At 41.9% G+C, this 12,011-nt stretch overlaps 1 protein-coding gene across 4 annotated transcripts in view; it reads left to right on the forward strand.

The window, feature by feature from the left end:
- The window catches only part of PTPRO (protein tyrosine phosphatase, receptor type O), a 260,730-nt gene extending 250,361 nt beyond the window's left edge, over positions 1–10,369 (forward strand). For 2 of the 4 annotated variants that reach the window (XM_027541422.1, XM_027541424.1), the window contains 3 exons: positions 1,318–1,453; positions 6,852–6,971; positions 8,227–10,003. In XM_027541422.1, coding sequence (XP_027397223.1) covers positions 1,318–1,453; positions 6,852–6,956 — 241 coding nt within the window. In that variant the 3' untranslated portion in view covers positions 6,957–6,971; positions 8,227–10,003. Of the gene's footprint in view, positions 1–1,317; positions 1,454–6,851; positions 6,972–8,226 lie in introns of all 4 variants that reach the window. The other 2 variants (XM_027541423.1, XM_027541425.1) reach the window with 1 other exon arrangement.
- Positions 10,370–12,011: the final 1,642 nt, after the last annotated feature.

Consider the following 12,011-nt stretch of genomic DNA (forward strand, 5'->3'; position numbering starts at 1 on the left):
CTACAGTCCATGGGGTTTCAAAAGAGTTGGACATGACTTAGCAACTAAACAAGATCATCTCCTTGAGAGCTGGTTCTTGCCTGGTTCCTGCTGTTTCCAGCAGGTTCCTTATGAATCCTCACTTTCCTAAGGAATAGAGAGCCCAGGGGCAGGAGGGCCAGGGGTGGCCAAGGCAGGCCCACAGCAGTCTAAGGGAGGGAGCAGTGATAAAACTGTAACATTAGGAGACACACCAACCAGGACTGCATACTTAAACATCAGGGGGGTAAGTAAGTTCACTTGTATCATTTCTTTTTAGATTCCTCCTGTAAAGAGTGTCATACGATACTATTTACAAAACAGAAACAGACTCTCAGAGAAATTATGGTTGCCAAGGGGGAAGGATGAGGACAGGAAGACAGTTACAGGGCAAGGGAGTTTGGAATGGGCGTGTACACACTGCTGTCTTTAAAATAGATAACCAACAAGATCCTACTGTATAGCACATGGAACTCTGCTCAGTGTTATGTGGAAGCCTGAATGAGAAAGGAGTTTGGAGGAGAATGGATACATGTCTATGTATGGCTGAGGCCCATTGCTGGGCACGTGAAACTATCACAACATTGTTAATTGGCTATACTCCAATATAAAACAAAGAGTTTTAAAAAAATAAGGGCGTCCCTGGTGGCTCAGTGGTAAAGAATCTGCCTGCGAATGCAGGAGACATGAGCTTGATCCCTGATCCAAGAAAATTCCGTATGCTGAGCAAGTAAGACCACATGCCACAACTATTAAGCCTGTGTTCTAGAGCCTGGGAACCGCAGCTATTAAAGCTGGTGCACCCTAGAGCCCTTGCTCCACAACAGAAGAAGCCACCACAATAAGAAGCTGTCAAACCACAGCTAGAGAGTAGCCACCACAACCAGAGAAAAACCGGTGCAGCAATGAAGACCCAGTTTATAGCCAAAATCAATAAATATGATTTTTTTAATCAGTTAGTGGGAAATGATGGTACATATAGTTTTGGTGGATTTTACACTTATTTGTTTCCAACAGTGTAGAAAATGAAAATGAAACTGAAGTTGTTCAGTTGTGTCTGACTCTTTGCAACCCTGTGGGCTATAGACCACCAGGTTCCTCTGTTCATGGGATTCTCCAGGCAAGAATACTGGAGTGGGTTGCCATTTCCTTCGCCAGGGAATCTGCCCAACCCAGGGATCGAACCCGGGTCTCCTGCATTGCAGGCAGACGCTTTAACCTCTGAGCCACCAGGGTAGCCCCTATAACAGTATAGAAGGGCAGTCTATAAGTGACGTGGTATTGGAACCTCTTTTTCAGTGCTGGAGTTGGTCGGACGGGAACGTTCATCGCCCTGGACAGGCTCTTGCAGCACATTCGGGATCATGAGTTTGTCGACATCCTGGGGCTGGTGTCAGAAATGCGGTCATACCGGATGTCTATGGTACAGACCGAGGTAGGAACTGAATCATAGGCATTTTTAAATTGGGGCTTGACTGAAAAACTTCCCACTAGTCAATCCCATATTTCAAAACCATTGTCTCAAAATGTTTTTTGCATTTGCTGTTCCCAGTTTCTTACTGTGTGCATTCAAACTGCTCCAAGGTATAAAAGAAACAGATAACCATTCGGTATATAGTGTCTGCACTTTTATTGGTGTCCTATGCCCTCCAATAAGCCAGAGCACATGGATGTATCTATAATGGAATAAAACCTCTTTGAACAGACCGAGAGTTCAGTGAGGGTAACAGCCATCTGGGGAAATGCCACCAAGTGGAGACTTGGGAATTGGTGTGATTTAATTTCTATTTAAAATGCTAGACTCAATTCTGTAAGTTTGTCATTAGTTTGCCCTTCATGTGACTCTCTTCACTTGTGAGGATAATGTGTGTTGCACGTGTGCTTTCTGATGAGATAAAATCTTTATGATTTTAAGGATTTCCAGCCCTTCATCCACCAACACAGCCAGTCTCCTTGAGCTAAATGAATGGATTCCTTATTGTAACAATACAGAGGCATCTCCAGAAATAGCCATCAGTTCTACCTGCCCCCCTCCCCAGGCCTCCTCTTCTCCCAAACCCTTTCCTCCCGTGAAGCCTTTGAAATGCCCTCAGGCTGGAATGGCAGCCCCGCCTGGTGCCCGCACACAGCATCACAGCCTCAGAGAATCCGTGGGTGTACACCTGTGTGTGCCCCAAACCAGAGCACAATAGCTTCTTGGTAATCTTAGTCACCCAGCCGTACTCGCAACTTCTTAGCTTCAGGCGAACAATAATAATCCTCCTCCTGGAGGAGTGTGTGTGGGAGGAACACTTGTGGGATAGAACACAACCTGGCCTGACCGCTGATTTCAGTTCCCAAGGGATTAAAGCCTGCCTACTTCTTCCCTCTGCTTTTCCCGCCAACCACCACTAGATGTCAGTGTAGCGCAAAAGCCTGCTGTCCTGGCTCCTGTCTCAATGCTTCCGGTTTTCTCCCTTTGCTTGCCCTTTCCCATCTGGCCAAGGTTCTGCACAGCCATTCATTCCAATGTGTTTATTTCTGAGCTATAGCAACATCATAGCACTTTGGAAACAGTAACTCATTCACGTTCAGATGGCTCAGGGATGATTAGGAAACAAGACATCTATTCGTGTCCTCCTTGAGATCACTCACTTCCCAGCCCGGCTGCCTTCTAATTTACTGCCGTGGGGACATGAACATCACCTTGTTATCGTAAGTTTAAAAATGTCCCGGTTTCCCAGACAAGCCCAACTACCTAGTAATTAAACATTGCTTTATGAATCCATCCATATTTTTGGTTTTCACTTCTATAAATCCATATCCTACTATGTGATTAAAACTCCCTGTTATGTATATTAATCCCCAAGCTTCAAAGGCCCACTCCTTATTTTAAGTATTTTGGATTTGATGAATTGTCTGCCCCCATTGACTTAATTTATACCTTTTATAATTTTATAGACTGTGATTATAGCCTGTTAGCTTTCAACTTCCCAACAACAGAATCTTAATCCCTTTTTAAAAACTACCTTCACACGGCAGACCCTCTATCTGGTTTCCAGCATCATTATCCTTCTTCAGGTGTGGACATGAGACAAGGGCTGCCACAATGTTCTGCACAGCTGAGAAAAAAGTCTGATTCCCTCCCTAACTTTCTTTCCTCAAATTTTGATTGCTGCTTTGTTTATGGTAATATTTTAGGTTGACATCTCCAGGGAAGATGGTCTTTTTAAAGTATGATATCCCTTCCCTGAACTCACGTGGGAAAATTCAAGGTCTGCAGAAGAGGCAGAGGTCACCACGGGTCACTTATTTTTCCCAGCTGTTCCAGTCCACTCTCAAGTTCCCTCAGGATTTTGCTGGGATCCTCTCTAGCTCAAGTTGTTTGTTTATGTCAACTTCATCGTTAGTCATGTCTGGAACATCTTGTCCATTGGTTTACCTCTGTTTTCCCTCATTCCTATGCTCTTTGTGGTTCAGCCTGTAACTTGAATGTTAGGATTTTTCCTAACATGCTCCTTGAGCTCATTCATGCCAGAGTTATGCAGCCTCCTAGTTTACTGATGGTAATAAATAAAAACAGCTGAGTAAACAATTATTTTCCTTCAGCATCCCAAAGCACTCCTTTGCCACTAATGGTTTTCAAGAGGCCAGAGTAATTCTCCGGCTGAGTCCGTGTAAATACAGAAACCACAATGCTGTGTACAGGTTACCTCCTAGGCTAGTTTCTGATTTTTCTAGGTCCTCTCGATGGCCCATCACGCCAACCCCTCTACAAAGAGCAGAAGTCACTGATTAATTTGACCTCGTCCTCAGATGCACGTTTCAAGTGCCTGCTGCATGGGCTGTATCGTGATGAACCCTCCTCCTCTTTCTTACCTGAGCAGATGTACCGTGTGGGTCCCTACACAAGAGCAGAGAGTAGGGTGGTCAGATCAGACTCTGCAAGAGGCCTGAGTCCCAGCTTGACCACCTCGCAACTCACTTCACCTCTCAAAGCTCCCATTCCGATGAACAGATACACACAGATATATAAAATAGATAACCAACAAGAACCCTGCGAATAGCACAGGGAACTCTGCTCAATATTTGGTAATAACCTATAAGAAAAAGAATCTAAAATAAAAGACATAGATGCGTATATAACTAAATAAATGTCCTGTACTTCCAAAATGAACACACTAGGACTTCCCAGGTGATGCTAGTGGTAAAGAACCCAACTGCCAGTGCAGGAGACGTTTAAGAGTCTCTGGTTCAATCCCAGCGTCGGGAAGATCCCCTGGAGGAGGGAATGGCAACACACTCCAGTATTCTTGCCTGGAGAATCCTGTGAACTGAGGAACCTGGTGGATTACAGTCCATGGGGTCGCAAAGAGTTGGACACAACTGAAGCGAATCAGCACACATAAATCAGTTATGTGCTCTGTCGTTCAGTCATGTCCAACTCTTTGTGACCCCATGGATTGTAGTTTAAAAAGTTAAAAAAAATTTTTTTTAATGTTTTTTGAAGTTCCCATTTCTCATCTATAAAATGCAAAGGACGTTCACGAATTGTTTGTTGTAAAGTATGCATCAGATGAACCGATACCATCAAGATAAGTGCTTTGAAACTATAAAGTGTGGATGGCCTTCACCTCTCCTGAGCTCTCTTCTGTTTTCATCAAAGGTTTTCTTTCATTTTCCTCTCACAGACTTTCTCTGAAGGTGGGCTAGGTAGGGCCTTGCTTTGAGCCTCCAGGCCTCCTGATCGGCAGCTTAGATTTCTCCTGAACTCTCAGATATGTGTCTGTTAATAGTCTTTTGTTTACTTTTCCTGTGGCCTAAGTACTTTATTTATTTATTTATTTTTGACACAAAGTTTCACCACTGCGTCATTATGGGTTGAGAAACCAGGCACTCTCTGCCCTTATCAATGCCCTGTGCTTGACTAAACACCAGAGACCATGGAGGGATATGTCATAATGAGAAAGGGAAGTTCAGTTACTGATGTGATATTGTCATGAAATAAGGGAAGATATTTTCCCCCAATTTAAAAAAGAAAAAAAATACATGTGAGTCAAAGCCAGGGAAGTCTAAAGTCTTTAACCTTATCGTGTGTATGAAGTTGTCAAACAAAAGACTCCTTAAAATCCTGTGGATATTTTAACTGGTTCTTATTTAAAGATTATTTTTAATGGTATTACTTAGAGAGAAAGTCTGAGAAATAAGGAAAAGGAAATGGGATAAAGATAGCTACTGTCAGCATTTTGGTATTCGGAAAGATTAAAGGCAGGAGAAGGGGGTGGCAGATGAGATGGTTAGATAGCATCACTGACTCAATGAACATGAATCTGAGCAAACTCTGGGAGATAGTGAAGGGCAGGGAAGACTGGCAATGCTGCAGTCCATGGGGTCACAAAGAGTCAGACATGACTTAGCAACTGAACAACAGCAATAACAATGTCTCGGCCTTGGTCAAGTATAATGTTCACATAATTGTACTCATACGCTGTATACACATATCATAATTTTACATTCTGATTTTTCACTGAATATTTTGCTACATGTATCATCCCAAATTGCCTAAAACTCTATAAATCTCATTTTAGAGACTAAATACTCCCTCACTTTAGATATATCTTTGCTTATGCAAAACATTCTCCTTTTTCTATGACATTAAATTGTACTCCTTCCTACTTTCTTCTATCCATCCACACAACGTCATTTATTAGCAATTTATTAATTGTACCTCCACCAACTGGTTAAAAATGGCTGCTTCAACAAATTCAAATCATCATTGAATGCTACTTTTTGTTTAACTTTACTCACTTTGTAGATTAAAAAAAAAAATTGTTTTCGTTTACAATTTTTTTTATTACTTGGCCATTTTTTTGTACATGTTTTAATATTTTCTCAGTTTACTTCAAAAAACATTTAGTAAGTACAAACAATGTGCTGGGTATTAGGAATAAAAAATACCCAGTCCCTGCCTTTCAGGAATATTTGGTCTAGTGATTAGTATATTTTATTTGTTTGCCAATTTAAGTGTGTGTGTTACTGATGTGGATGAATTTTAAACAAAGATAAAGGTATTGACATTTGTCATAATTCTTGAAAATATTTTTCCCTCTTAGTTTCTAGTTTGCCCTTTATTTTATTCTTTTTTCTGCTTTTTACATACAACAGTTTGACATCTTTGTTCTAATTTATTTCATTGTTTAAAGTTTAGAAAGCCCAGGGGCCTCCCTAGCAAGCCAGTGGTTAAGACTCTGTGCTTCTGATGCAGGGGGTGTGGGTTTGATCCCTAGTCCAGGAACTAAGATCCCATATGGGGCATGGCATGGCCAAAAAAAATTTAGAAAGCCCTTCCTTAAAGTAATCAGAGAAGAATTAATCTATATATGCCTTTATATTTTTATGGCTTAATTTATTAAGTTTCCTGGAATTTACTTCAGTGTATTATGAGGCAATGTACAATTTTTTTTGAAAAAGCCCCTTGATTTACTGATTGAATATTCATTGCCTTTAGCATTAAGTAGTGATAGTCTAAATCCTATTATTAAATAAAATATTTTTACAGTTAATTCTCTTGGATCTTCTAGTTTTGAAATTGTGTTTTACAAATAATGAAGATTGTTTCCTTTGACATTCATCATAGTATTTAATACTCCCATAGTATTAACATATTATATTTTTGCACAAACATATCTTTTCTTATTTTTGGCCATGCCATATGGTATGTGGAATCTCAGTTCCCTAACCAGGGATTGAACCCATGCCCCCTGCAGCTGAAGCACAGAATCTTAACCACTGGCCTCCAGGGAAGTCGTTGCATAAGACACCTTGCTTTAAAACATCTTTATCTTTCGCTCCAGGAGCAGTACATTTTTATCCATCAGTGTGTGCAACTGATGTGGATGAAGAAGAAGCAACAGTTCTGTATCAGTGACGTCATCTATGAGAATGTCAGCAATTCCTAGCTCAGAATCCCAACAGTAAGTAGAGAAGACTCCATCATGGGCACCCTGTCTTAGAACAGTGAGAGAGGATATGATGGGATAAAGCAAAGACGGCAGCAGCTATTTGCACTGACTCTGCCCCCACAGAGCTGGCCATAGGGAGAGACACAGTAGCAGATCTTAGAGCTTCAGTGTGCCTTGGTTGGTGAGGGTGGCATGCAGGAGCTTCAGCAGCTCATAAAGATTGGACCTCCATTCCCTCCTGCCTGAACCTTAAATTACTCTGATATTGAATCTGTGCCTGCAGGATCCAGTCAGGACATTACCATCCAACCCTATTTGCAACCCACTCCAGTATTCTTGCCTGGAAAAATCCCATGGACAGAGGGGCATGAGGTCACAAAAGAGTCAGAAATGACTTAGCAATTAAACCACCATCACTACTTGTCTAGATACTTTATGCAAATATTTTGTTGACTACAAGTGCCATAGAAAGAGTTACAAAGAAAATATGAGCTGAAGTCAACACTCCCAAAGAAGAAAAACAATATTGACAATAGTCTCAGGTTATCGGAGTTCGGAAATGCCTTGATTTCATCTATTATATGAGCAGTTACTTGAGGACATCCTGAAAAAATTATACCACAGTCAATGCCTTGTTCTCACATTCTCCGTAGATCAGATATTGGAGGTGCAGATAATTGTGCCTAAAGTAACAAATAATCTTGTAATTCAATTGGGTAAACAGAGCATGGCATGTGTCTGAATATATTGGTATTGGGGGCACCACTGACAGGGAGAGAAAGGAGAGGGGTGCCTTATGGAAACATGAAAGGGTATGGACCAGTGGGTACCAGGATAGGATTAGCATTGGTCCTTTACATCCGTCAACAAAGAGAGACAGGAAGCACGAGGAAGGAGGAAGGATAAAGAATAAGAGAAGGCATGTGTGTGTCCTAAGTCGCTTCAGACACGACTGCAGGACTCTTTGAGACCTCATGGACTGTAGCCCACTAGGCTCCTCTCCATGGGAAGACAGACAGAGGCAAATTTGCAAGTAGAGGGAAAGGCTTTCAGAGCCATAGAAAGGAGGACTTACACAAAGAAAGATGCACAGGTAAGCCCACATCCTCATGGGCTGTGGGGTTGAGTGTAATGAGAATTAGGATGGAGTCAGGAAGTGATCAAAGCACTTCCAGCCACAGGGTTGCTGATGAGTGGCTTTACTCTCCCAGGCTACTTACCATCTCTCTCTCTCTCTTTTTTTTCTCTCTCTCTCTCTCATTTACAGGACAGAACATGATGTGTACCCGTCCCCTTTGCTCCCAGAGTTTTTTAGGGGGCCCTTACTAGCCATTCGCTAAAAAAGAGCCCCACTTGTAGTATGTGGTCAAGGAGATAATTTATCTCATATGAGCACCGGGAAGACTTAGCCTTAAAGAGCCTACTGTGTCTTTTGGACTCTTTCACTTCTGGACATTCAATAATGGACCAAATTCGACCAAACACCAGAAAGGTCCAGATGCTCTGCAGAGGGCAGGCAGCACAACACTTCCAAGAGTTTCACTGGCCCTTTACTGGTTGGGCTGAGTTTTTTGTTGTTGTTTTTAAGTGCAATAATTTTTGTACCTGTGTGATTTTATCAGAACATTACCTTGTTTTCTGCCCGCACTGTTGATCAAATTCATAGCCCAAGAAGGAACAGATATTGTTAGTGTCACATGATACCTCATTGTTAAAAAGAGGCATGGCCACACATGAAGAAATAGCACTTCTGCTTCAAGGAAGTTGAACCAATCATATCTGTACTCCAACACAGGCTATTGATTAGGATCGGGGAGGTAGATGGGGGTAGAAAAAGGGGTTCTCCCCACGGACCAAGCGCATATCTTTTCCAGATATGAAAAGCTGTAATTCATCTTCAAAGTAGAGTAGAAAAAATATTTAAGTCTTAATTGTTCTAGTTTTTTATTTTTTATTTTTTCCTGATTAACACTTCAGTGTTTCTTCCTTGGCCCTCTTGGACTAATATCACTGTTCAGATTCTTTTTCAACAAACTAGATCTGATTCAGAAGACTCTGTGAGGTCTGACTCTTTAGACTCCGTTGCTATCTGGGCAGTCTTGGTGCCTAGAGTTTGCATTCTTCTTTCTGTTGACCTGCATACACGTAAAAGCTATTTCTTTGCAAGCTATAAACACGCACTTTCCTCCAAAGAGCTGGGAATTTATAAAGTTGTGGCAATGAACTGCAGCATGCTAGGACAATGATTTGGCTACATTTTTGGGGGGGTAATATTGTCAAGCGTCTCTCTGGATTCCGACAGAGATCTCTTTCTGTTTTGTGTTCCTTTGGGCTGTCAGTTTCATTTTAACCCGTGTAACTAGCAACACTTTATTCTTTGCATTTTGTATAATTACAGTACATGATGGTGTCTTGTGACATGAACTGCTGTCGAAATGGACACAGATGGTATCCTGAAGCCTGTTACTTTGTGTCGCTTTCCTGAGAAGGAAGAGGTGATGATTCACAAAGGAAAACACTTTGAGTTGAAAGTAAACACAAACTGGCTGCCTCGCCCGGGCTGTCCTGAACTGTCCTGTGTGCGTTTCAGGAGGCTGTGTCCCCCATCTGTGTATCCTTCCCTCGCCCTGGCTCTCCCCTATCCTGAGACCCTTCAGGAAGCCATGCACGTGACATCAGTTTCATATGTGATCAGTGACCTTAGCGCTGGTGAAGGATGCCAAGGGAACAGCTCTGCACCCCACTGTCTCTTGTCACTGAGAATGCCTGGCCATAACGCAGCTTGGCACAATCCTCTGCAAGACCTGGCCAGAGAGTCTCAGGTTGGCATCACGGGGGGAATGGGCAGAGGTGGTCCAGACCCTGCAGGTTAACAGCTTGGTTCTCTGGGTGTTATCAGTTTTGACTTGCACTCCCCTCCTTCCCCTTCTCACCTCCCCATTGCCCCCTCCTTCTCTTCTCACTCCCACACCTGAGATCCCTTCTTGGACATGTTCATAATGTATTGCTCCATTCCCAGGAACTAAAGAAAAGTGCCAAGTGTTTATGTGTGACTTCCTTAGGTGTTCGCACACAGACAGGTCAGGAGTGAAGTGTGCACCCTGGGGTGAACTGATAAGACACCTGCTGGTATTAGTGCATTTCCCATGCTCACAGACTGGAACTTTACTTCCCTGAAACTTAAAGCGCTTTGTAAATATTTTATGATTGTCTTGAGCACCCCTTCTTGGTAAGGATCAAATAGTCCCAGATCAGTTTTCCCAAAAGAGAAGATGAAGTATCCAGAGATAGAGGGAAGATTCGGAGAAAACTCACACCAGCTGCTTTATCAGATCCTTCGTTCAAGGGTTTTCACAGCCATCACTCTGTACTCCCCTGGTACACCAGTGCTCTTAAAATTGTAAAGTTTATGGTGGGAAAAGCATCTATCTGTCAGAAGACTTGGATTTTCATCCTATTAGGGGACTTTGAAATTATCTGTCCTGAGTCTCCATTGATGAACTGTGGAAGTGCCTACTAAAAGCACCGTATTTCACAGGTGTAAAGGGTATCAGATATGATAATTCATGCAAAGATGCTTTGTATCTTATTCTTTCTTGTACCCTAGGGGATTCTCGAACCAACTCAATTTCCACTCTAGGATTCAACTTTAAAAATTGAGAGCAGAGGCAGTCAGGGCCTCTGTGTTATTAACTAAGGTATTTTTTAATCATCTGAGTAGTGCTACAGCACAGTGAATATGGAGGCATTAGCACATGTGATCCACAGTAGCCTACATGGTGCTTAGAAAGAGCTGAAGATTCTGATTTTACATAAATAGCTTAGAGAATATCTTTACAAACCCCGGTTTCCTAATATATTTGTGTTACAACACATGACATAAAAGTTTTTGCAGAGGGGTGGGTAAAAGTGAAGAGAAAGGAGAGGAAATAAGATTTCAAAATGAACCATCAGTGATAAGCCTAGATATTTGGCAATTATTTCCTTATAAAAATCATGGTGTATAAGTTTGAAACATATCAAAAGTGCAGTGCATCAGTTTACTTAAAAAGTCAGTAGTGTCAAATGTATTTTTTTGGGCAACAGATTTCTCTTTCTAAATATATTCTGAGTCACATAATTTTGGATTAACAAGATATTTAACTTTGAGTGATACTGAGATCAAATTTCTGGGCTTCAAAAGCCAATTTCTGAAGTTGATTGAGAAATGACCTCGAGGCTCTAATTTATAAATTTAATATCTAATACCAATATATCCATACCTACACATTATATTAGTCTTCCCTTATAGCTCAATTGGTAAAGAATCTGCCTGCAATACAGGAGACCCAGGTTCAATCCCTGGGTTTGGAAGATCCCCTGGAGAAGGAAATGGCAACCCGCTCCAGTATTCTTGCCTGGAGAATCCCAGGGACAGAGGAGCCTGGCAGACTACAGTCCATGGGGTTGCAAGAATCAGACATGACTTAACAAATAAACTACCACCACACATTATATGGCTTTATTTAACTTGCAAAGGAAGGAAGGTGAAAGATGGCAACCTTTTGCTGTGTTCTAGTCCAGAATTTATCATTTTCCACTACAAAGTCAACACTGCCGCTCAAATTTAAAATGAGAAAATTTAGTAAGGTTTTTTTTTTAAGTTCCTGTAAATCTTTAATTCGATTTTATAATCTCCCCCCTTTTCTAAAATCTGTCCCTGCCCCCAGAAAGGTGATACATCTCTCAAACAAAGCTGGGGTGTAAACATGTAAAGCAGGGGCTGGAGACTTTGAGAGTTTTTTTGCAGACCTTATGAGAGCTGCTGGCTAGGGCATTGGCTCTCAACCAAGGAGGTAAAGTTACTGAATTCAATCTCTAAGAGCCAAAATCCTCCCTGCTTTCTAGGAGGCCTTCCTTTCCTCCTCGGGAAATGTCTGATGTAATGTGCTTCAAACTAACTGGCTGCATTCCTAGCTCACCGATCACTCTCCTGGGGCTTGGCACAGGCTCAGAGGCCTTACCCAGCTCTGAACAGAACATCCACTTTGGCCAAAGGGGTTAGAAAGCAGC

The sequence above is a fragment of the Bos indicus x Bos taurus genome, chromosome 5 (genome assembly GCF_003369695.1).
Source record: "Bos indicus x Bos taurus breed Angus x Brahman F1 hybrid chromosome 5, Bos_hybrid_MaternalHap_v2.0, whole genome shotgun sequence".
NCBI classification, from domain to species: domain Eukaryota; kingdom Metazoa; phylum Chordata; class Mammalia; order Artiodactyla; family Bovidae; genus Bos; species Bos indicus x Bos taurus.